Raw genomic sequence first — 20932 nt, 5'->3', positions numbered from 1 at the left:
TTAAATAGTTCATCTCTGATTTTGATAGTAACAGCACAACAATTTGCTGAGAAAACGGTGGAGTAGGAGGTCCAATGGATCAATAGGACATTTAATTGTTTGTTTCAGCTCTAATATATTTCTTTCAGTATGTTGTCCAGTACTACTTTTCTGGCATTTGTAAAACTGAAATGTTTAAATTTTGCTTTCTGAAGTTGACTGTTTAACTACTAAGGCAAACATGTTAGTCTCCAATGAAGCAAACCTTTGTTTCAAGAAATAGCTTTCTGAAGCAAGTACCCCCCTGGCGTGGTTAATGCTTTTATCTGTATCATACATCTACCTCAGTGTGTCCCTCTGCTTTTTTTCCCCCCTAGAAAACTTTCTTCCCTTTCCATGAATCTAAAAGGCACCTGTACTTGCAGCCATGAAACCTAATTCCTTCTCTTATAATCCATTACTTGAACAGTAACAGTAGTGTTTGTTAGATAAGCATCCTAGAAAAAGACAATACACTGGCCGTGGCAGAATTGCAAATAGGAGGTAAACTGCTATGAGAGACCTGTCCTTTGGGAGTTACTAGATCACCATAACCCTATCTTGCAAAACGTCAGTTGCCTTTTTTTTACGTATGCATTGAAACCCCTTATTTATAAAGATACTAGCAAAAATATTCTGACACATAAAACCATGTTTACTTGAAAAGACTGATGTGTTTTGTTCTTGATTTTTGAATCAGTGAAGGCTGCAAAGTATAATGAGTATGAAATAACCAGCTAATACTCTTGATTAGTGAAAAACAGGCAAGCCCATGCTTGCATATTTCAGGAGAATATTCTACTGGGCTTTTCTGGACCATGTGTAATGACCTTCCTTTTCAACCCCTATGTCATTGTTCAAGTTTTTTTTTTTTTTTTTTTTTTTAACTACATGTTAAATGTTGTCTCTCAGCTTAAAGCTCTCTGTCACCACAGCACAACATGTTTTGGCCAAAGGTGTTTTGGCTTTTTTGTTTGAGTGGGTAATTTTGGTTTGTGTTGCTAGTTTTTTGCAAATTGGCAGTAAGCTGTTCCAAATTTCACTATTATGCTGAAAATCATAGTTTGAAAAGATATTCTGTTCTTAAGATCCATTTTTTCTGCAAGGAATCAGTGTAGTTTTGCTTTTATTCTAAAGTCATGAGTAAAACTCTAACCCAGTTGAGGACAGTAACAAACTTGATGCAGATTTCAGCTGGACTAAAATTTCCATTTCTTTCTTTCACAGTGGTTTTAAGATATTCTTTAACATCTCAGAGATAAGAATAGTATGTGGCTTGACTTCCAGATTTTTTTATTGTTTTCCTTTATCAGCAGCTCTTTTGCTTGCTCTTTGCTTGTGTGTGCAATTTGTAATGCATGCTGAAGCGATGATTTCCATTTGAAACAAAACACTAAAGAATCAGATTTGCCTTAAAATGTGGCGCAAGTGTTTATTTTATAGGTTTCAATTTATTCTATTCTAGAGGCTAAACTAGAGATCAGGTTTGAAGCAGAACAGTTGTTTACCTTTTACATTTGTCCACTCTTTAAAAGAGTGATTTAGTAAGGGCGGAGGAAAGAGAGGATAAGGGGAGAAGCTACGGTCAGTTTGTCAAATTTTCATATATTCTAGGAGCTTTAAGAAACTTCATCAATATCTACAACTGAGTATAAAAAGAACTCTTATACAATAACCTCAAGCAGGATAAGAAAATTTCAGTGGAAACTACTTATTGCATGTAACTTCAGCCATGAATTACTTTATCGATAATAAAGTTGTATTCTACAACTTACATATAATCATTACTTGTGCTACTGATTATAATAAACTGTTGGTTTTTGTAAATGTAACCATTTAAGTAATTTTGTAGCTTTGTATATGAGTGTTCACAAAAGAAATCTGTTTAAAATGTATGTGTGAGAACATTTTCAGCTTTCATAAAGATAATTTTGGAATGCTGAAATATTAAGTTCCAAAAGATGCAAATACACTTTCACTCTGGATAGCTCTAAAGAATATGTTTAAACATAAATAGGTGGCATGATTGAAACGCAGAAAATATTTACCAGTAATTACACATACTTTAAGCATGACTTACCATAGTTGAAGAATCATATCTCCTATTTCTAAATATATACTTCACAATGTAAAATTTTATTTGAAAATAGACTTTAGTTGTGATGAGGATTTATCATAGAATTTTCTTAAAACAAAAAACCCTGAATCTTAATCCAACTTAAGTCACAAATCTTGAGAGTAAATTTTTGTGTAATGCAGCTACACAAATAAAATAGTGATATGTGCATAAAAGTGCCACCTACCTTTACAGTGTCTGAGACGCTAATCTAAGTCACTCAGATTGTGATATACAAGCTTAAGGATGAATCTGCAAAGGGCTTAACTATAAAGAGAAAGGATTTCACATTTAAAGTTTAAAAAAAAAAAACTTTAATATCCAAGATGAACTTGTCAGCTATTAGTTAAACTATGCATCATGTTTCATCACCATTTCAGCTATTTTCATTGCGTTATGGCTCAGTATTAACTGAGAATGGTTGGCAGTGGCTGTAAATAGTCAGCATTCCTTTATTTGTATTAAATATCAGGCTCTTACTGTTACAAGTGATACCCAAATTTATTGAGAGAAAAAAGATTTGAGATAAATGTGTTTGTATATATGCATTAGTCAATAGTTTGCAAATGGTTATCCTTTTTTCCTATGATTGTTGTTACTATGTGCAAGAGCCTTTTTTTTTTTTTTTTTAGAAATAGAAAGTGTGATTGTTGGTTCACAAGCATTGGAAGAGAGAATTAGGAGAAGATGTATTGACTTGATACGTACCTATAGTCTCTGGTTTTTTAAGTGTATTTGAAGATGGCTGTATTTAAATGAACCCTTCCTTCTAGTATTTCTTTATTTCGATGGTAGGTAATTTTTATGCATATTTCCCCTTGAATTTTACAGGCACTAATTCATGGACTAAACAGGCATTACTATTCCATCACTATCAACTACAGGAAGAATGAACTAGAACAGAAGGTAACTAGTTTTGTTTTTATTCAGAGTGGAAAAAACACTGTACGACCATTTCAGAGTAGTGGCAATATTGTGATTTTAATTGCTGATGGTTTTAGTAGACATTTTAACTCTTCTGGAGTAGATTACTTCTCTTCCAGAAAGCACTTACCATAAATAGTGATGACAAAATCTCCCCAAAACACATTCTAATAATCATGTAAGTATTTTGACAGCGTTTCTGTCCCCATGTTTTACTAAGTTGGTTGTTCTTAGAAATGGTTATGCAGTGCTGGAAAATCCTTATGCTGTGAACACGTAATAGGCTTGTGCAAAGTTTCAAGTTCTCAGTGATGAGATTGAAAGCCATACTAGCTGCATTAGGTTTGCAGTTACAGGCTGGAATTCCTGAAGCTGAAAGACTGTGTTTTCCAAAATGGAATTGCATAACAAAGGCATCTCAGGTTTTTATTGGCAATAGTCATTGGCTTGTAGTCATTTCAACAGAAAGTGCTTCCAGGTGATATGAGTGGAGCTCCCCAACTCTTCATCTACTATCAGGAGGTAGTGATGTCCTGTTTAACTTTGCACATTTGCAGAAAAAATATTGTTCACTGAGTGCCAGTAACTTTCATATCAAATTTCCTCAACTTGCAAGTAAAATCCTCTAGCTTTACAATCTCAACCAGGAAAATGAAAAGAAAGAAAGCTTGCTTATCAGCTGCTGAAGTTAAGGCTTGAAAAGCCAGATTCTGTTCTCAGTTATGCCTGTGCGTGCTCATGGCTTCGTTACAGTTACAAGTTGATCTCACAGTTGGAATTCATGATGCACAGGTCAGAATAGTTTTCTCACTTAACTTTGACTTCTAGGGGGCTAGAAGTAATAAAAACAGTTTTGGATCATGGAAGAATATATATGCAGATCAGGGAATTGAGAAGAATTTTCATAGCCCTTTTTAGGACAAAATCACACTGTCAGGACCTCAGTGTTCCTCAGCAGCTTTTGCTAATCTGTATATGGAAACTGATTCAACAAAACCAGCTACCTCAGGAGGCGCTTATGAAGCTTCCAGAGGTTGTTTCCATTAAAACACAATATTGGCCAAGTCAATATTTTCTGAAGTTCCAAGTGCATATTTGGTTTAGAGGCTTTACGTTATGCAAGTGATTACCATTGGAAGTTACTGAAAAATTTTAGCTAAGTTATAAGAGCTTGAATCTGTGAGGCAGCAAGCATCTCTGCAAGTCTCTGATAAAGCAGGTTTGTATGTCAAAAACACCTCATATGGTGGTTTGTAAACTCCATTTATATTAAGAAGAGTACATGCTTCATGTCCTTCATAGATGAGGAGCCTATCACAAAACCATAATTCAAAATCTAGATAGCCTAGCTAAGCTATCCATGCGCAACTTGCCTACAAAGGATTGTGTGTTGCTAAGATCTTGCTAATATAAATTATGACAAAAACTTTTAACTCAGTTCATGTGATCCAAAGCCAGGTTTTGGGGGGAGAAGTATGTTCAATGAAAAAGTCACTTTTTTATTCAGGTAATATGAATTACAGGGTTTATAGGTTCTCAAAGGCTTCTATAGTAAATGTTTACAAATTGGAGACGAGCTGAAACTGTTTGCCGAAAGAATCCTCCCTACAGTTCTTGTGTATGCAGATCATCTGTGGAATATGCTTGCTTTATGTATGGAAATCAGGAAATTCCCGTTACAGTTAAGCCTTCACCTTTTCAAGAGTGTCATCAGAATGCCAAATAAAAACACTTCATATGGTTCTAATAGTCCCTGTGTTTATCACCATCAAAAATCTACTTTGTTTTATCATGTTATTTTTAGGGCTGTTTATTTGGTCAGACGTATACAAGTCTTGTTTCATTTGCTATTAAAGTTTGCTGCACAACTTTTAACAGCTGCTTGCATATAGTTCAGGTTCATCAGTGAAGCCTAAATATCTTCCAAATTGTGTGTTTAATCAATTAAAATTTTCTAAATATTTTTCAAATTTGACAGAGGCCAGAGGCTTCAACTACTGTCTGTTTGGCAGCTAGAATATTCACCTTCCTATTATCTCTTTTACACTGCAGTTGTGCTTTCTTAACCTACAGCAAAAATACAAAAACAGAAGCAAGACCTGAGTATTCCTACCAAAGTAAATTTAACCTTGGTTTCTATGCCTCATTTTCATATTCAGGCTTCAAAAAGTTTGATCTTAATTTATGGAAGAAATCTGTTGTCTACTTTAACTGAATATTTGATTGTTTGCCATATTTAAACACTGAGAGTTCAGTAATTTTTCACTGATGTTCTTACTGCTATATATTGTGTTTCTGTCAAACATCTTCATAATATTATGGATGTATTTTATGATGCATGTTTTAAGCAGTTTTTATTTGCAGATGTTGCTAAATTTGCATAAGAAGAGTTGGATGGAAGGTTTGACACTTCAGGACTACAGTGAACATTGCAAACTCAATGAAACTGTAGTGAAGGAGATGTTGGAATTAGCTAAGAATTATAACAAGGTATTGGTATCCCGTAACGATAGTATAATTGCAACAGTTTATGAAGTGAAGGAACTTTTTATTTAATTTCCGAAGTAAGAAGTTGATTTGTCACAAACCATCGTCAAAGTAACTTGTAAAGGACTAGACTATAGAAATGAAACAATCATTGCAGGAACTCTTTTGGATCTTGATGCTTGTTATCATACCAGTTTTCAGGATTAGGAATTTTATGCTTGTTTTATATGATCTGTTTTCAGCAAAGAGTTTCGTGAGGGACTTGATTTGGTTAGATTATGCACAAGTACGGCTATAATGGCCTTGTGGAGACTGTATTCCCAAGTTATTAATCAGCTATATATCACCTATTAACTTTTGTGAAGTACCAGGATAGCTCTTCGATCTTTTTTTTCCAATCTAAACTAGCAAGAAGTTTATATGTTGAGCTTTAAAATGGGAATAATCACATCAATTTTGTATTTGCCAAGATAATGTACAGCTCCTGTAGCTCAAAGTGAGCAATTGATTGTATTCTTCGTTCCTTCAGTCAAGGACTACTTGACCAGTCTTCAGCATAGTAGAATAAAGGTCTATCCATATCATCCCATTAGATAGATGGATAGACGTTTACTCATTGTAGAGCCTAATTCCATGTTATTTTAGATAAAGAAAATATTGCTTTTGTAAGGAAGAGGAACCACAGTTATTTGTACTGTTTTAATACTAACATGCTTTAAAAATTTGTTTAGAAATACTAGGTCTCAACAAGCACTCTGTAAATAGTAAGCATGTCAGTCATTCTTAATATTATACAAGTACTATTTTTTAAACTTCTTGCTTTTAAAACAACAAAAGTCAATATTGCCTTTACTCGGTAAGTAGGCCCATTTACTTTATATGGACACTGCATTTGAAGACAATAGAACGTTACAAAAATATATTAAAATAGGTGACTCAAAAAGTACAAAAAGACTTACTGAAGATGAAACCTGCAATAGCTGGAACAACGTGGGTAACATTATTTTTGATTTTCGTGTTATTGCTTTAACTATCTTTAACCATCAATACCCATCATTTAAGACTTTAACATAAATCAGTTTGGTGAATACATCTTGCTTATCTGACAATAAAACCGTTCATGAGTATTCCCCTTGATCTTTTGCACTAACACTTAGTAATTAAAACCATGTCTGCTGAAAAGCTGAAGTACCTTTCCTTTTGACTTTCTGAAATGTGTTGCTGTTTGATTTTTTTTTTTTTTTGAGAGAGAGAGTGAGTGCAAGAGAGAATTATATTTTAAGAATCTTGTGGCTTGGGGAAAAAGTAAACGAATTCTGAAACACTGACCTTTTCTGTGTTTCTTTCACAGGCTGTTGAAGAAGAAGATAAGATGACACCTGAACAGCTGGCAATAAAAAATGTTGGCAAGCAGGTGAGGTGCGATGAATTAGAGTGAGGTGGAACGATAAGCTTGGTTCATTCTAAATATTAATTTCCTTACATGTGGATAGGTGATTTTAGTTCTATGTATGAGATATTCTCAACTCTGCAAATAATTGATTTATTTTTGCTGAATATTGTTGTGTCAGGAGCAATTGGCTTTTGACTTTAGGTAATACGGAGAATACCTGCGAATCAAGTTCTACATGCATTACATGCTGAGGAGTACTATTCAGATATGGTAGTTTTTCTTTTCTTTTTTCGTACAAGGAGAGGCATAAAAATATCTAACTCTTGTTTTAGTGTTATGGAGAGGCCAAAACCATGGGGACTTAAACACATAAACAAACAAACAAAAAGGCAGGAGGATGGTTTATGCATTATCACGGCTAAAGAGCCAGCTGACCTCTGTGCTCGGCTTACACTGTGGATGGATGCTTAGCTCCAGTACATGCTTACATAAGCTGCATTGCTTTGTATTGCTGTTGAAGGAAAAACAGTTTAGGACCATATCTGAAATGGAGAATACCTACTCAATCCAATCTATTCCTTCAAAATATCAGGATACAGTATCCTTATAGAGGACTTGACAGAAAACTATTTCTACATTTAATTTGAATTTAAAAGTTGAGGAAAGGTACTGTGATGGGAGAGAAGAGAACAGAGATCAGGTTGGTAAGAGATTGTCTTAAAAATTCAAGAATGGCAATGGAAACAATATGTAGCTTTAAAAACATCCAAAAGTTCTTAAAGAACCAGTATTTATTGTATTGTTCGTAGCAGTAGAATTTAAAGGACTCTGGATTGCTCTTGTATGTCAGCTTCTGGCAGCTGTGTCAAAACGTATTTGTAGTATTGTTCAGTCACTCGTGTATTTCTGTAGCATTCAGAACAATGGCCAAAAAAATCTGTATTATACCTGTATATATACATATGTGTGTGTATTTATGTGCACCTACACATACATAAATATATAATAAAACATGTAGGAAGGGCTATATTTTAAGGGTTATGACATCATCTCAAATAGAACCTAAGCTTCATTTGTCACTTAAATTATTACGCATATGTGGAAAAAATCTTTATTTTGATTTTTTTCCTCTTTAAAAGTTTTTTCTGATAGAGTTCCAAATGCAACAATAAAGTTTAGAGATTGTTCTGAAATGTGCCTGTAAATTTTTCAGTATTTATTGGGGATTAATTACTTAAACTCAGTTCTGAAAAAAATTCTCAATATGGTTAAGTTTACAACCAGAGATAATCTTATTATTCTTTGCAACTGCACAAAAATGCCCACATCAATTGAGTGATAGTGTGTGGGGATGGATATTTTCAAAATGTTGTTCAGGCTTAGCATTCAGATTTGCAAAACATTTGAATAAGTTATTAGGCTTTTTTAAATTTTTGGTAGGAATAAATATGTTAATTTTCTTGCAGTTAATAAGACTATTCAAAGACTATGTGTTAGATTGTTTGAGTCTCTGCAGGATTAGAACACAAATTTGTACAGGATCTGAAAATATGTTGCGCCATACCAGAACTAGGTTTAAACCATTGGCCTTGTTAAGGTGCATACTAAAATACTCATTGACCTGCACAGAATTAGGATTTCATCTAAAATTTTATTAAAGTATTTCATATGGCCTTATTTAGTTGATTTACAATAAGGGTATATCAGCCTGTAAACCTTTGTGGTATATATTTTGATTTACATTGAAGAAGTATTAATTCCAGCTCCACATGTTTTTGCTTTTTTTTCTCTTCCCAGGAAATACCTGTGTAAATACATCAATTGAAATATTAATCCAGAATAACTTTGAAGAGCTTTTTGTACTTGTTCTCATGTTTTGTAGATTAGATAGTTTTTGGTATGTAATTTTATTGCATTCATGTTGCATCAAGAACATATCCATATCTAGATACTGGCAATTTCACAGAGCACTACTATACCAAACTTAGCACATTGAAATAGCTAGTTGATACCAGTAGAGTATTTTTTACTCCGAATTACTTTGTATGGGTTTTTTTGGCTTTAATGGACCTGACCTCTTAAATTTGAGACCACTGGCAGACAGAAGTTCTGGATAGTTATTAATATAATTAATAAGAGCTTTACCAACACTGAGGAGACAATTCCAAATACTTTGTGCCATCCTGTAGAACTTACAGCTGCCAGGATTTCTTTTCAGATGAGGATAGTTTTAGGAAATAAATTTCTATCCAGCAACTTCTCTGAATGACAATAAGGACTAATAAAATCTTACTTATGGAAATTCAGTCATTTGCCAGGTTAGTTGGAAAGGAAGGCTTGGGAGCTTCACTAACCTATGTTCCTTAATTCACAGTCTTGTTAAATAGAACTGAAATATATGAAATCCTTCAGTGATATGTTTTAGTCATTTGTCTCATGGCATACTTTGTATTTCAGGACCCCAAACGTCATTTAGAAGAGCATGTGGATGTGCTGATGACCTCAAACATTGTCCAATGTTTAGCTGCTATGTTGGATACAGTTGTATTTAAATAACCAATTTACTGTTTGTGATGTTTTCTGTGTATATTTGTTTATTGTTTCTAATACTCACAAACCAGAGACTGTTGAGGCTATATTTGATTAAACAGAGACATCTGACTTCATTTGCAATGTAAGTGCAGCACAATAACACCTTCAGTCTCTTAATTGTGCAGTTGCTTCGGTTTCTTTATGTCAGGGTCTTTACAGATTCCAAAGCAATTCAAGAACACATTGCGGGCAAAATGTATTACATTTTCATTTAATATGGGGTTGGGGGGGGGGAAATCAGTAGGACATATATATTTTGATTGTTGCAGCATAATAAAAATACATTTACAAACCTATCTTAAGTTCTGGAAGGCCTTTTTTTTGAAAGTCGGAAATTAACGGTGTAGGAGAAAGCTGTGCAGGTAAAATCTTGACTTTTCCATCTACTGTAAAACTACTGAGATATTAATTAGTAGGACAGCAAAAATTCTCAAATGAAACTTGCCTCCCATTTACCAAATACTCTTACTGACACAACAAATTTGTAGTAGCACTGAATTCAGAGGACATAAGAAACAAAATACTGAAAATTGCTATGACAGTTCCCTTTTAATATTGTTCAAGCCATAATATCAACAGAAGACAATTGGCCTTAAGAAAATGAATTCAACTATGCTGATAACCAAATTGCACAATGCTCTCACAAACAGGGTCATAAATAGCTGTTTTCCAAGAATAAACATTAAAATAGCAGAGGCTGTTCTAGATTATCAGATTATCCTTTGAAAGCAGGCCTGACAGGAGGGAAGGTGTATAAGATGTCCACATACATATATGTATGAGTTCCAACTGGAATGCGACATTTAAACCCCTTTCCACTGACTAGAGAGGGAAACATGGGAAGGTGGATGGGTTGACTGTTGGGTTTTAAGTAGACAAAGCCAAGTAACAAGGTTTGGGGGAGTGTGTGTGTGTGTGTTTTTTTTTTTTTTTTTAAGTATTGGATGATGATTAGGCTGATTTGATTCTTTAGTCTGATCAGGAGTGTTCTCTTTCTGTTCATGCACAGTATTTTTTTTACCTACTGGAAAAAAAAATTAATAAGCTGAACTAATTGAGGCATGTGATCATTTTAAAACTGCTACATACATCCCGTTTTGTTAAAGATGATTTTTAAGTGATTTGACTCATTATTTGCATAGTGAAAAATAACCCATAACATTTTGTCTTATTTTTGTAAATTGTGTCCGGTAATTTTCTGCTTATTGTTCATTACAATTCAAACATTTTCCTTTTGTTTGGAATTTCATATTTAGGCCAATTTACTATTTTCAAATAACTGGCTCAAAGTATATTTAGCATGCATTTACTTCAGAGGGAAACAAATGCCGATTTTTTTTTTTTCAGCTTCCCTCCTTATGGCCTTCCCCCTGCTGCCCTTAGTATGCAATAGAATATGACACGGGGAAAATGGAGACATAAGCTACGTTTGCTTAAAAAGCTCCATCTATTTAAGTGGAAGTGCTTTCTGGTAACTTGCACCGAAGACCATGTCACTGGTGAGCAAGGGTGCGCTCAGGCCTTGTAGCTGCCTGGAGCGCGGTACACCCGCATCCAAGGGTAAGATGGGGCAACACCTGGGGGCTGCACCTGGATATTGTCTTGCAGGAGGCCTCCACTGCCACTAGATTGTGGCAGTGCCGCTAGATCCACACACACGCATCGCTGTGTGAGGTGGATGTGTACCTTGACAGGTCTTAAGTCACGTGGCATCGCAGACCAAGAGAGCAGCTCTTGCAATGTATGGAAGGGCAGTGTAAGCAGGAGCCAAATCAGCGAGCCTTACGCGTTCTAAGTTAGTTTTGACAATTTTCCATCTTGCAGGGGGTAGCTGAAGGCAATCTGGGAGGAAAAGCAGATGTCCTGTAGCATGGGCTTGCACTATAGTACTCTGCTTTCTGTCCAGTGCGCGGTTTGACTTGGAGGCACAGTTTTCCCTTTACAAAGATGTTGCGTGAATAACCACAAGGCTGTGGTTTGGGGCATCTTTCTTCCTTTTGCCTGGTATTTTGGGAGATACACAGAGCATTTGGAAGTGTGCATGCATGCAGTAACCTGAAAAGCAACAGCCCATATAGCATCTTGGAGGAAGAAAGAGGTTTCCAAGCAGCCACCTTCTGAGCCTCCAGCCACAGTAGAGCAGACCTTCATTAACAGCTTGACCCCTCGTCACCTGTCAGCATGCAGGACTGGCATATTGTATTAGCAAGCCCCTCTCCTTCATTCTATGACAATTCTATAACACCACCTGCCATTGCATATCCACCTATTATACCAGTTTAGGAGCTGTGCACACTGAAGATTTTTGGCATATATTAACACTTCCATGTGATTGGCAGTATACCACTGAATTCACTGCAGCTCTGCATGTATATGGGTTTAGCTATGTAATTTAGGGCAGCATTTCCCAGTGTTTATCTGTGTTTTGACCCATCTCCTGCCTGTATATCTAAATCCATTATCTTTCAATCAGTTTCAAGCAGGGGAGTGCAAGGGTGGAAACGCTAGTGAAACAAGTGTCAGAAGCAGTAGTTAATGCTGCTATTGATAAAACTATTTTCTTAGCACTGAAAGCAGGTATGGTTTGGGAGGTCGCATGCACTGTACCAACAGACTGTGAGTAAAACGAGTAAACTTGTGCTCGCTTCTGCTTCATAAAAGATGATTAGAATAATTTCTTTGCAGAGAGCAGGTATGACAGGCTTCCATGAAATGCCAGATAACTGCACTAGATCACAGTTAAGCAACAGAAAAAAATTATTAGATTGCCATGAGATTTGCAAGTGTGGAAATGCACGTTCTGAAAAGCAATCTGGGTTCTACCTGGGAGAAGTCCCAGGCAGAGTTTGCAGAGTTTCAGTGTGGCTTCAGCTGAATACGTTTTGGGTTTGATTTTGTCACGGGATGGCCCAGGCTGCATGGGCCGTCAGTGGAATTTGAATCAGGCTGCTGGTGTGAACTGAAAAGAGGTGTGATCTGCAAAATATCTGAAGTCCCACCAGCTAAGGGGAAAATATTAACAAAAATGCAGCAAGAGAGCACCTCCCCCGGCAAAAATCAGTGCTTTTAAAACTCATAGGCTTGCCTAGGAAAGGAAAATCGAGGACGCCGATGCTCAGGAGGCATAGCAGAGGCCGGGGGGACGTGCAGCTCTCCTGGCATATCTTCACCCCGCGGAGGATCCTGCCTTCAATTAGCGCAGAGCTCACAGGCACACGGCGCGGGGCCCGCCGGGCTGGGGGCAGGCGGGCGGCCGGGGGCCGCTCAGCGCCGGCGCGGCTGGGTCCGCGCTGCGCGGAGGTGCGCGGGCCTCGCCCCCGCTCCGGCCCCAGCCCCCGCCGCGGCCAGCCGGGCTGCCCCGCTCCGCTCCGCTCCGCCGCCGCGGGGCCCCGCGGCTCCACGGCCCCGCCGCCCCCTCCGGGCGCCGAGGCTCGGCCTGCGGCTCTGGCGGAGACGCCTGGAGTCCGACGGGGCTGGCGGCTCCGCGTGGCGGTGAAACGGTTTGGGCTTCTCTCCTGCCGTCCTAAATCTCTTCCCTGGGAAGAGACGTCTGGGCAGCCGACAGTGCGTTTCCATGCGGCGAGGTAATCGCTTATGACAAATCTATTACAAAAGATCTCTCCTCTCCTAGCGCTGTCTGTGTGATGGAGTCACTGAAGGAAAACAGACATCGAGTGGAAAGAAATCTGGAGCTGGATGGGTAGATGGATGCCTTCTACGGTGTTTTGCTGATAATCTCCGGCATTACAGCACGCAGATAAAATATTTATTTACTAAAGAACCCGTAAACATCACGGCAAATACATTAGGGCACTTCGGCGGTACGGCTTATAATTATTTCAGAACTTAAAAGAGGTGATACGTTGTCGCTGTGAACGGAGGCAGCTTGCCCGCAGTTTAATGGGGACGGGCGTTTTATTTCCCCCCGCGGAGCGGGCACGGGGGCGGGGGAGTTGCGCGGGCGGGGGCTGTTGGCCGCGGCGCGGTGCTGCGCGGCGCTGAGGCCAGGCCGGCGGCGGCCGCGGCCGCGCTGCCCCTCGCAGCCCCGCGGGCAGCGACGCCGCGCCTCGCTCGGGTGCCCGAGGTCCGCAGCACCCGGTCTCGTCTCTGCTGCACAAAGGGGCACACACGCAGTATTTGGGGAAATGTGAGGCTTCGGGTTTATTTCCCAGCCATAGCCATAAAAAATAAAATAAAAAAAGAAAGGTCACGTAATAATGAGCCCTTATAGCAAACACACACTTCCCTTCCCCCCTCGCCTTCCTTCTCTCTCACAATAAAATCATCCCCTTCAATTTGCCATGATCGTCGCGACCAGGAGCCAGGTGATTATCCTAATTAATGTCTATCTAATTAAATTACTGTCAGCGGTTAACCAATGGCAGAAGCCGTTTCATCCTCTCCACAAGCAGCAAGATCAAAAGTGAGTCTTTCCTGATTGCTGCATAGTGTCAATTGGCCAATCTCTTCTCCCAGGGAAAAAAAAAAAAAAAAGTAAATCAAACGTTTGGGAAGCATTTGGTGGATGAAGTGCTTTCTGTCTAGTGAGGGTCCCAGGATGTCTAGCTTCTGATACTAAGGAGCCCTTCCAGAACCAGGGACTGAAGGGTTATTCCTGTGGTGCTAGAGCTATGCAGCTGGAGCATTGTCTTTCTCCCTCTATCATGCTCTCCAAGAAATTTCTCAATGTGAGCAGCAGTTACCCACATGCAGGCGGATCTGAGCTTGCCTTGCATGATCATCCCATTATCTCGACCACTGACAACCTGGAGAGAAGTTCACCTTTGAAAAAAATTACCAGGGGGATGACGAATCAGTCAGATACAGACAATTTTCCTGACTCCAAGGACACACCAGGGGACGTCCAGAGAAATAAACTCTCTCCCGTCTTGGACGGGGTCTCTGAGCTTCGTCACAGTTTCGATGGATCTGCTGCAGATCGCTATCTGCTCTCTCAGTCCAGCCAGCCCCAGTCTGCTGCCTCTGCTCCTAGTACCATGTTCCCGTACCCCAGCCAGCATGGACCTGCACACCCAGCCTTCTCCATCGCCAGCCCCAGCCGCTACATGGCTCACCATCCTGTGATCACCAACGGAGCTTATAACAGCCTCCTGTCCAACTCTTCTCCGCAAGGCTACCCCACGGCGGGCTACCCTTACCCCCAGCAGTATGGCCATTCCTACCAAGGGGCACCTTTCTACCAGTTCTCCTCCACCCAGCCGGGGCTAGTCCCCGGCAAGGCTCAGGTCTACCTGTGCAACAGGCCACTCTGGCTGAAATTTCACCGGCACCAGACGGAGATGATCATCACGAAGCAGGGGAGGTAAGCCACCGCGCGGACCCTCGGCGGGGGACGGGGCCGAGCCGGCGGGCTCTGCCGGGGGAGCCGCCGGGCTCCGCCGTGCCGCCGCCCCGGGGGAGCCGCCGGGGCCGCGGCGGGGCCCCTGCGGCGGGGCCGGGAGCGCCCGCTGTGCCGGCGCCGGTGCCTGCCGGGCAGCGCCCGCTGCCTCCCGGAGGGTGTCCTTCCCCGCTGCCCTCGTCCCTTCCCCATGGAAAGCTCGACGTTTCGGGGAGGGAGTTTTTTGATTTTTTTTTCCCGGTCGCTCCTAGACGCTCTGAGGATAATGCACAACGGGCTGGTTCCTCACTGTATGTATCGCTGGTGGTGGATTTCCTTTTTTTTTTTTTTTGTTTTTCTCCTTTCAATAGGCGTATGTTCCCTTTCCTAAGTTTTAATATTTCTGGTCTCGATCCCACGGCTCATTACAATATTTTTGTGGATGTAATTTTGGCGGATCCCAACCACTGGAGATTTCAGGGAGGCAAATGGGTTCCTTGCGGCAAGGCGGACACCAATGTACAAGGCAAGTTCCTCCAATTAACACTTTTCCCGACACATATGTAGGTGAGAATGATTAATTAAAGCCTTTGTGGACTGGCTCAGGCGACTTCTTAAACGGGAATGGGCCAATGATGCCTTAAAAAAAAAAAAAAAAGGAGGGGTGGAGGAGACAGTAAAAGGTGTTCGGAAAATACTGTTTTAATCCTGGTCGGCTAAAATGGAGGGAGTTTCGGCAGTAAAATGCTGCTAACTTTAATGGGGTCATTAGACCCCGTGCTCTGCTGCAGTGGCAGAACTGGGCTATGCGGGTGAACTGTGATGTGGTGGTGTTTTTGTTGTTTTGCTTAGGAAATCGTGTGTACATGCACCCCGACTCCCCCAACACGGGTGCCCACTGGATGCGTCAGGAAATCTCCTTTGGGAAACTAAAACTTACAAACAATAAAGGAGCATCAAACAACAACGGGCAGGTCAGTGACAGAAAAGCAGATGCTCTACAAGCCTTATTTTTGTTGCTTTAGACAAAATCCTGCAGTCTTCGTTCCGACCTGTATTTTCATAGATCATGTTGTTAGGTGAAAAAAAAACGGGGAGCGGGTAGATAAAGCCTCCTCTTTTCTTTTGCTAATGGCCTTGCAGGCGCTAAGTGCCTTGCCCAGTCTCACTCCGTTGCTAGATGTCGCGGGGAAGCCGGCAGCCGCGCGGGAGGCGGCGGCGGGTCCTGGGGCGGCGGGTCCGCGCCTCGCCGCCCGCGGCAGCGGCTCGCTCCGCCGCCGCGCCGGGCTCCCGTCCTTCTCCCTCTAATCCCCTCTTCTTTCCCTGGCCCCCTCCCTCCCTTTTCTTTGCCTGACAGATGGTGGTTTTGCAGTCCCTACACAAATACCAACCCCGCTTGCATGTGGTGGAGGTGAACGAAGACGGGACGGAGGATACCAACCAGCCGGGCAGAGTGCAGACCTTCACCTTCCCCGAGACCCAGTTCATAGCCGTCACCGCCTACCAAAACACCGATGTAAAGAGCTCCCTGGTCTATTTCGCTCGCGGCCGGGGCACCTCGGCCCGGCCCGGCCGGCCGCTGCGCTCGCCCCGCGCGGGGGCTTCTGCGCCCGGAGATGGGTCTTCCTATCTCCGGCCTTAAAGTTGCCATTTTGCATCGGCCGCCGCCGCGGCTCGCGGCTCCCGAATACTAGGCGCGATCTGCCGGCTGCAGATGTCTGCGCTTTTTCGCGTTTCCCCGGATAGCCTCCCGTTAGACTCCCGGCAGCCGGGACCCCCCCCGAGCGGGCTGTTCCTTGCCGAGCTGGCAGCTTCCTTGAGAGGCCAAGCGGAAATTCTCCTGGCGTTTAGACTGCTAAAACTAGAGCCCGATATTTATCTATGGATTTTATTTTCCTGTCGGGAACAGCTCAGTTAGCTGGTAGAGCTTAAGCTTTAAAACCTGCAAAAATCAATTAACAACCTCATTGCCTGCACTGGGGGTGATGGCACAACTTCCTCAAATTAAAATCTCGTTAATGTATGGCTACGTTTTGAAGTGATCTGTTTTTGCTATAGACTTATGCCCTCTATTTTTTTTCAACTAACATATGTTCGGTCCACATTTTTGCTTTACTTATTTTGGTAGACGCAAATGTAAACTCTTAGCTACCGTTCTGCGATACGTTTTTTCCCTCGTTTCTGGGTTTAAGTGTATTCAGCGCCATGCAATACGAATAACTACATTTCTGAAAACATTGAGTTAAATAGTAATTTTTATCGTAATTTTGGGAGATTAAAATAAATCTTAAAATTCGACTTTGATCTCTGAAAGCATGCTAAAGCTTTGTTTTCCACATTTCAAAGAGAGGCCATTTGATCGACTTAGAGTATTGCATGGTGCTTTAAAAAAATGTGTTGGCTGTACTCGGGTGTATTTTTCGGGCTTTCATAACGTGCGTTCTGGTCCTCTGCTTCTCTAGATCACACAACTGAAAATAGACCACAACCCTTTCGCAAAAGGCTTCCGAGACAATTATGACACGTAAGTAAACTGGATTTTTATTACCCTTCTGCCGGCTGCGCACGTATGTCAAAGCGGGAGGCTTTAAGGCGCGGATTGGGCTCATTTAAAACTGAAATGTGTCATGTCAGGCTTTTTTAGAGCCCTTTGAGGGGGAAGGAGGCACTCGCAAGCTCCCCGGACGGGGGCGGAGGTGCAGGGGCCGCTCAGACCCCCGTTGGGCCCCGCTCCCGGACGGCTCCTGCTCTCCGCGGGGCCGCGGTGCTGGCGGCGGCGGCGGCGCAGAGCCGCGGCGCGGGGCGCGGAGGGGCTGGCGGTGCGGCTGGGCTCCGCGCAGCCCTGCGCAGCCTGCGGGCGCCTCCGCGCCTGGGGGCCCTTTTCCTGCAGCTGAGCCTGTATCTTGCATTGGCACTTGCGACGGTTTGTTGTTGGTTTTCCCCGGCATTTATCTGGGCCCCCCTTTCCAAGTTTCCGTCTACCCACTTGCGCGCCAGGGCTCCGAAAGAGGCACCTGTCACATGCGGACTCAGGCACTGGGCAAGCCGCCTCGTTTGAATAATCCCGGGCTCCGCAGCCCCCAGTGTCCGGAGGAAAATCTCTTCGTCTCGTTTTGATCTTCTCTGGGGTTGGATTTTTGTTTTCTCCCCTTCTGGGTGGAGCGAAAGACTCCGAAGTTTTCCTCGCGGCTTGCCCCGGTGCTGCCTCTGCTCGAGCGCCCAGGGTCCGCCTGTCTCACCGAGGGGCTTCAGCCCACCTGGCCGGGCGCCGGCTGAGCCGAGCCGGGCGCGGCCGCAGGAGCTGGGCGCCGCGACACCCGCCGGCGGCCGAGGGGACCGCCCGGCCCGGCCGGCAGCCGCGGGCGCCGACGGCTGCTGCTCGCCCAGCCGCAGGGCTGCGGCCGGCCTGGCACCCCCCTTCCCCCGGGCCGGCCGACCCGCGGGGCACGGCGGGCACCGGGCAGCCCCCAGGCCGCGGGGGAGCGTGCGGCGCTGGGGCTCGCCTGCCCCACGGCCAGCTCCAGCTCTGCAGGACGGGGCGGCGGCTTGGAGGGAGGAAACCTCGGTTTTTCTCTCTGAACAGGCAGCTGGGAGCGGCCTCCCTTGCAGCGCTTGCAGAGCGCTTAAGCCCGCGCGTAGCTTCAGCGCCTGCTTAAGTCTCCCTCTGCTCTCGCCGCAGTGCAGCTCCCCCCAGCAGTGGGATTTCAGTGCGACGGTGGGGACGATGCCGCGGCCTGCAGCGGTGCGAGAGGGGCCCGGGGCCGAGCACCGGCTCCCGGGGCCAGGCGCGTCTGCGCCCCTCGCCGCGGGGCGGGGGTCACGGCGGGCCGGCCGCGGGCAGCCGGCCGCTGCGGCGGGGGACAGGCGGTCTCCAGCGCCTCCGCGCTGCTCCACCAGCTCCGCGAGTAAGATGCGCGGCCTCTAAAAGGGCTCTTCGTGGCCTTCACCCCTAGCCGCAAGTGCTTTTCCTCTTGTTAATAGGAAAAACTTTATAGGGCGTCACTTTAGAGGAGACGGGGGGAGGGGGGAGCTTCAATGTTGTCTAGCACGTTGAATTTGTTTAAGGGCCAAGTTTATTTTGGATAAGAAATTCCAGGAGGCGTGGAGGGTTAATTAAAGCACAGTTTTAGCCTGAATTAAATACAGATAGTAGTTATTCATCCATTAAAGTTTTTATAATCGCAAATTGCAGCCCAGCATGGGAGAATTATATATAGGCCACGCAGGGAACACTGGTTGCGTCTGGTTTTACATTTCCTACAGTAGGTGTTTAAAGATTAGCTTAATTTAAACTCAGTAAAATGTTGATGGTTCGTCTGTGACTCTCAATAATAAGTGTTAAACAGCCGATATAATTCTGTAGTCTGCCATTCATGCTGTTCGCTACAAATGACCGGGTTGCCTGTTGCGCATCTGATGGGACTGGTCAATGTGTCACAGTGCAGCATTTCCCGAGATACCTTGAAAAGCCGTTGGGATGCGGAGCTCAGATACGAGCACGATACCTCCTCCCTCTGAGCGCGAACCTGTTACACCCAGGCGCGCTGCGAAAGAGTCGCTTGCGGTGCTTTTTCTCCCCCTCCCGTCCCCCCGTTGCGGCCCTCAGCGCTCCCAATGCTGGAGGCCGAGTGCGAGAGGGAGCGCACCAGCCGCTCTGCGGGGGTGGCGCTGGGGGGAGCCGGGCCGGGGCCGCAGCGCCGCGTCCCGCCCGGCCGGGCGGCGAGGCGAGGCCCGGGGGCCCGGGGGGCGCGGGGCGGGCGCCCGGGGCCGAGGCGGGGTGCCGCAGGGCGCCGGGCCTGCCGCGGACACCCAGCTCTCCGCCCTTGTCTTTGGCAGGATCTACACGGGCTGCGACATGGACCGGCTGACGCCGTCCCCCAACGACTCCCCCCGCTCGCAGATCGTGCCCGGGGCCCGCTACGCCATGGCAGGCTCCTTCCTCCAGGACCAGTTCGTGAGTAACTACGCCAAGTCCCGCTTCCACCCCGGGGCAGGAGCCGGCCCGGGGCCCGGCGCCGACCGCAGCGTGCCCCACACCAACGGGCTGCTCTCCCCACAGCAAGCCGAGGACCCGGGGGCGCCCTCCCCGCAGCGCTGGTTCGTCGCCCCCGCCAACAACCGCCTCGACTTCGCCGCCTCCGCCTACGACACGGCCACCGACTTCGCCGGCAACGCGGCCACGCTGCTCTCCTACGCGGCGGCCGGCGTCAAGGCGCTGCCGCTGCAGGCGGCCGGCTGCGCGGGGCGGCCGCTGGGCTACTACGCCGACCCGTCGGGCTGGGGGGCGCGCAGCCCCCCGCAGTACTGCAGCAAGTCGGGCTCCGTGCTCTCCTGCTGGCCCAACAGCGCGGCGGCGGCGCGCATGGCCGCCGGCAACCCCTACCTGGGGGAGGAGGCGGAGAGCCTGGCCCCCGAGCGGTCCCCCTTGCCGGGCGCCGAGGACTCCAAGCCCAAAGATTTGTCCGACTCCAGCTGGATCGAGACGCCGTCGTCCATTAAGTCCATCGACTCCACCGATTCTGGGATTTACGAGCAGGCCAAAAGGAGGCGGATCTCCCCCTCGGACACCCCCGTGTCCGAGAGCTCCTCGCCCCTCAAGAGCGAGGTGCTCACCCAGCGGGACTGCGAAAAGACCTGCGCCAAGGACATCGGCTACTACGGCTTCTACTCGCACAGCTAGGCGCGGCCCCCGCCCGCCGGCACCGCCGTCTTTTTGCACAATAACTCCTCCGCGGTTAGCGCACTGACCCCCGCCCCTAGCCGCCCCCTCGCACCGCCCTCGCCCCCGCGGCCCCGGGAGGGAGGCCGAGCCGTAGCCGTAACCCACCTCCTCCCTCCCCGCGCCGCGCCGCACCGCGCCGCGCCGCCCCGGCGGAGCCCCGGGGGCGCGGGCGGCAGCAGCCGCTCCGCCGCGGGCGCTCCCTCCACGTCTCCGAAACCCACTGATAAGTAGGATGTGTAGACTCTCTCAAACCGTGCAGCGCTTCCTTCCTTTTACCACGGATGGATAACAGGGGATACTAGTAATAGTGGGGAAAAAGAGCCTGTGAAATGCCTGTACATA

General features: G+C 45.2%; 2 protein-coding genes across 4 annotated transcripts in view; both read left to right on the top strand.

Moving 5' to 3' along the window:
- The window catches only part of PSMD14 (proteasome 26S subunit, non-ATPase 14), a 50753-nt gene extending 40927 nt beyond the window's left edge, over window positions 1–9826 (top strand). For both annotated transcript variants that reach the window (XM_068948791.1, XM_068948792.1), the window contains 4 exons: window positions 2966–3040; window positions 5423–5548; window positions 6897–6959; window positions 9396–9826. In XM_068948791.1, the coding sequence (XP_068804892.1) occupies window positions 2966–3040; window positions 5423–5548; window positions 6897–6959; window positions 9396–9494 (363 nt within the window). In that variant the 3' untranslated portion in view covers window positions 9495–9826. The remainder of the gene's footprint in view (window positions 1–2965; window positions 3041–5422; window positions 5549–6896; window positions 6960–9395) is intronic.
- Window positions 9827–13611: 3785 nt separating this feature from the next.
- Window positions 13612–20690, top strand: TBR1 (T-box brain transcription factor 1). 2 transcript variants are annotated; one of them, XM_068948790.1, is made up of 7 exons: window positions 13613–14853; window positions 15240–15394; window positions 15721–15842; window positions 16226–16384; window positions 17331–17392; window positions 19705–19822; window positions 19928–20690. In XM_068948790.1, the coding sequence occupies exons 1-7, from the start codon at window positions 14162–14164 to the stop codon at window positions 20546–20548; spliced, it is 1929 nt and encodes a 642-aa protein (XP_068804891.1). In that variant the 5' UTR covers window positions 13613–14161; the 3' UTR covers window positions 20549–20690. The 2 variants fall into 2 exon arrangements, with proteins under 2 accessions (XP_068804890.1, XP_068804891.1); XM_068948789.1 differs by having other exon boundaries at window positions 13612–14853; window positions 19705–20690.
- Window positions 20691–20932: the final 242 nt, after the last annotated feature.

Source organism: Struthio camelus, chromosome 6 (assembly GCF_040807025.1).
Source record: "Struthio camelus isolate bStrCam1 chromosome 6, bStrCam1.hap1, whole genome shotgun sequence".
Taxonomy (NCBI): domain Eukaryota; kingdom Metazoa; phylum Chordata; class Aves; order Struthioniformes; family Struthionidae; genus Struthio; species Struthio camelus.
This window is presented reverse-complemented; position numbering and strand designations above follow the sequence as displayed.

Excerpts from the sequence above, each read along its gene's own strand:
- TBR1 (XM_068948789.1), top strand. The coding sequence starts at position 14,162 with ATGCAGCTGGAGCATTGTCTTTCTCCCTCTATCATGCTCTCCAAGAAA. Across the intron at positions 15,395-15,720 it reads GGCGGACACCAATGTACAAG|GAAATCGTGTGTACATGCAC; the intron begins GCAAGTTCCTCC and ends TGTTTTGCTTAG. Across the intron at positions 17,393-19,704 it reads TTCCGAGACAATTATGACAC|GATCTACACGGGCTGCGACA; the intron begins GTAAGTAAACTG and ends TGTCTTTGGCAG.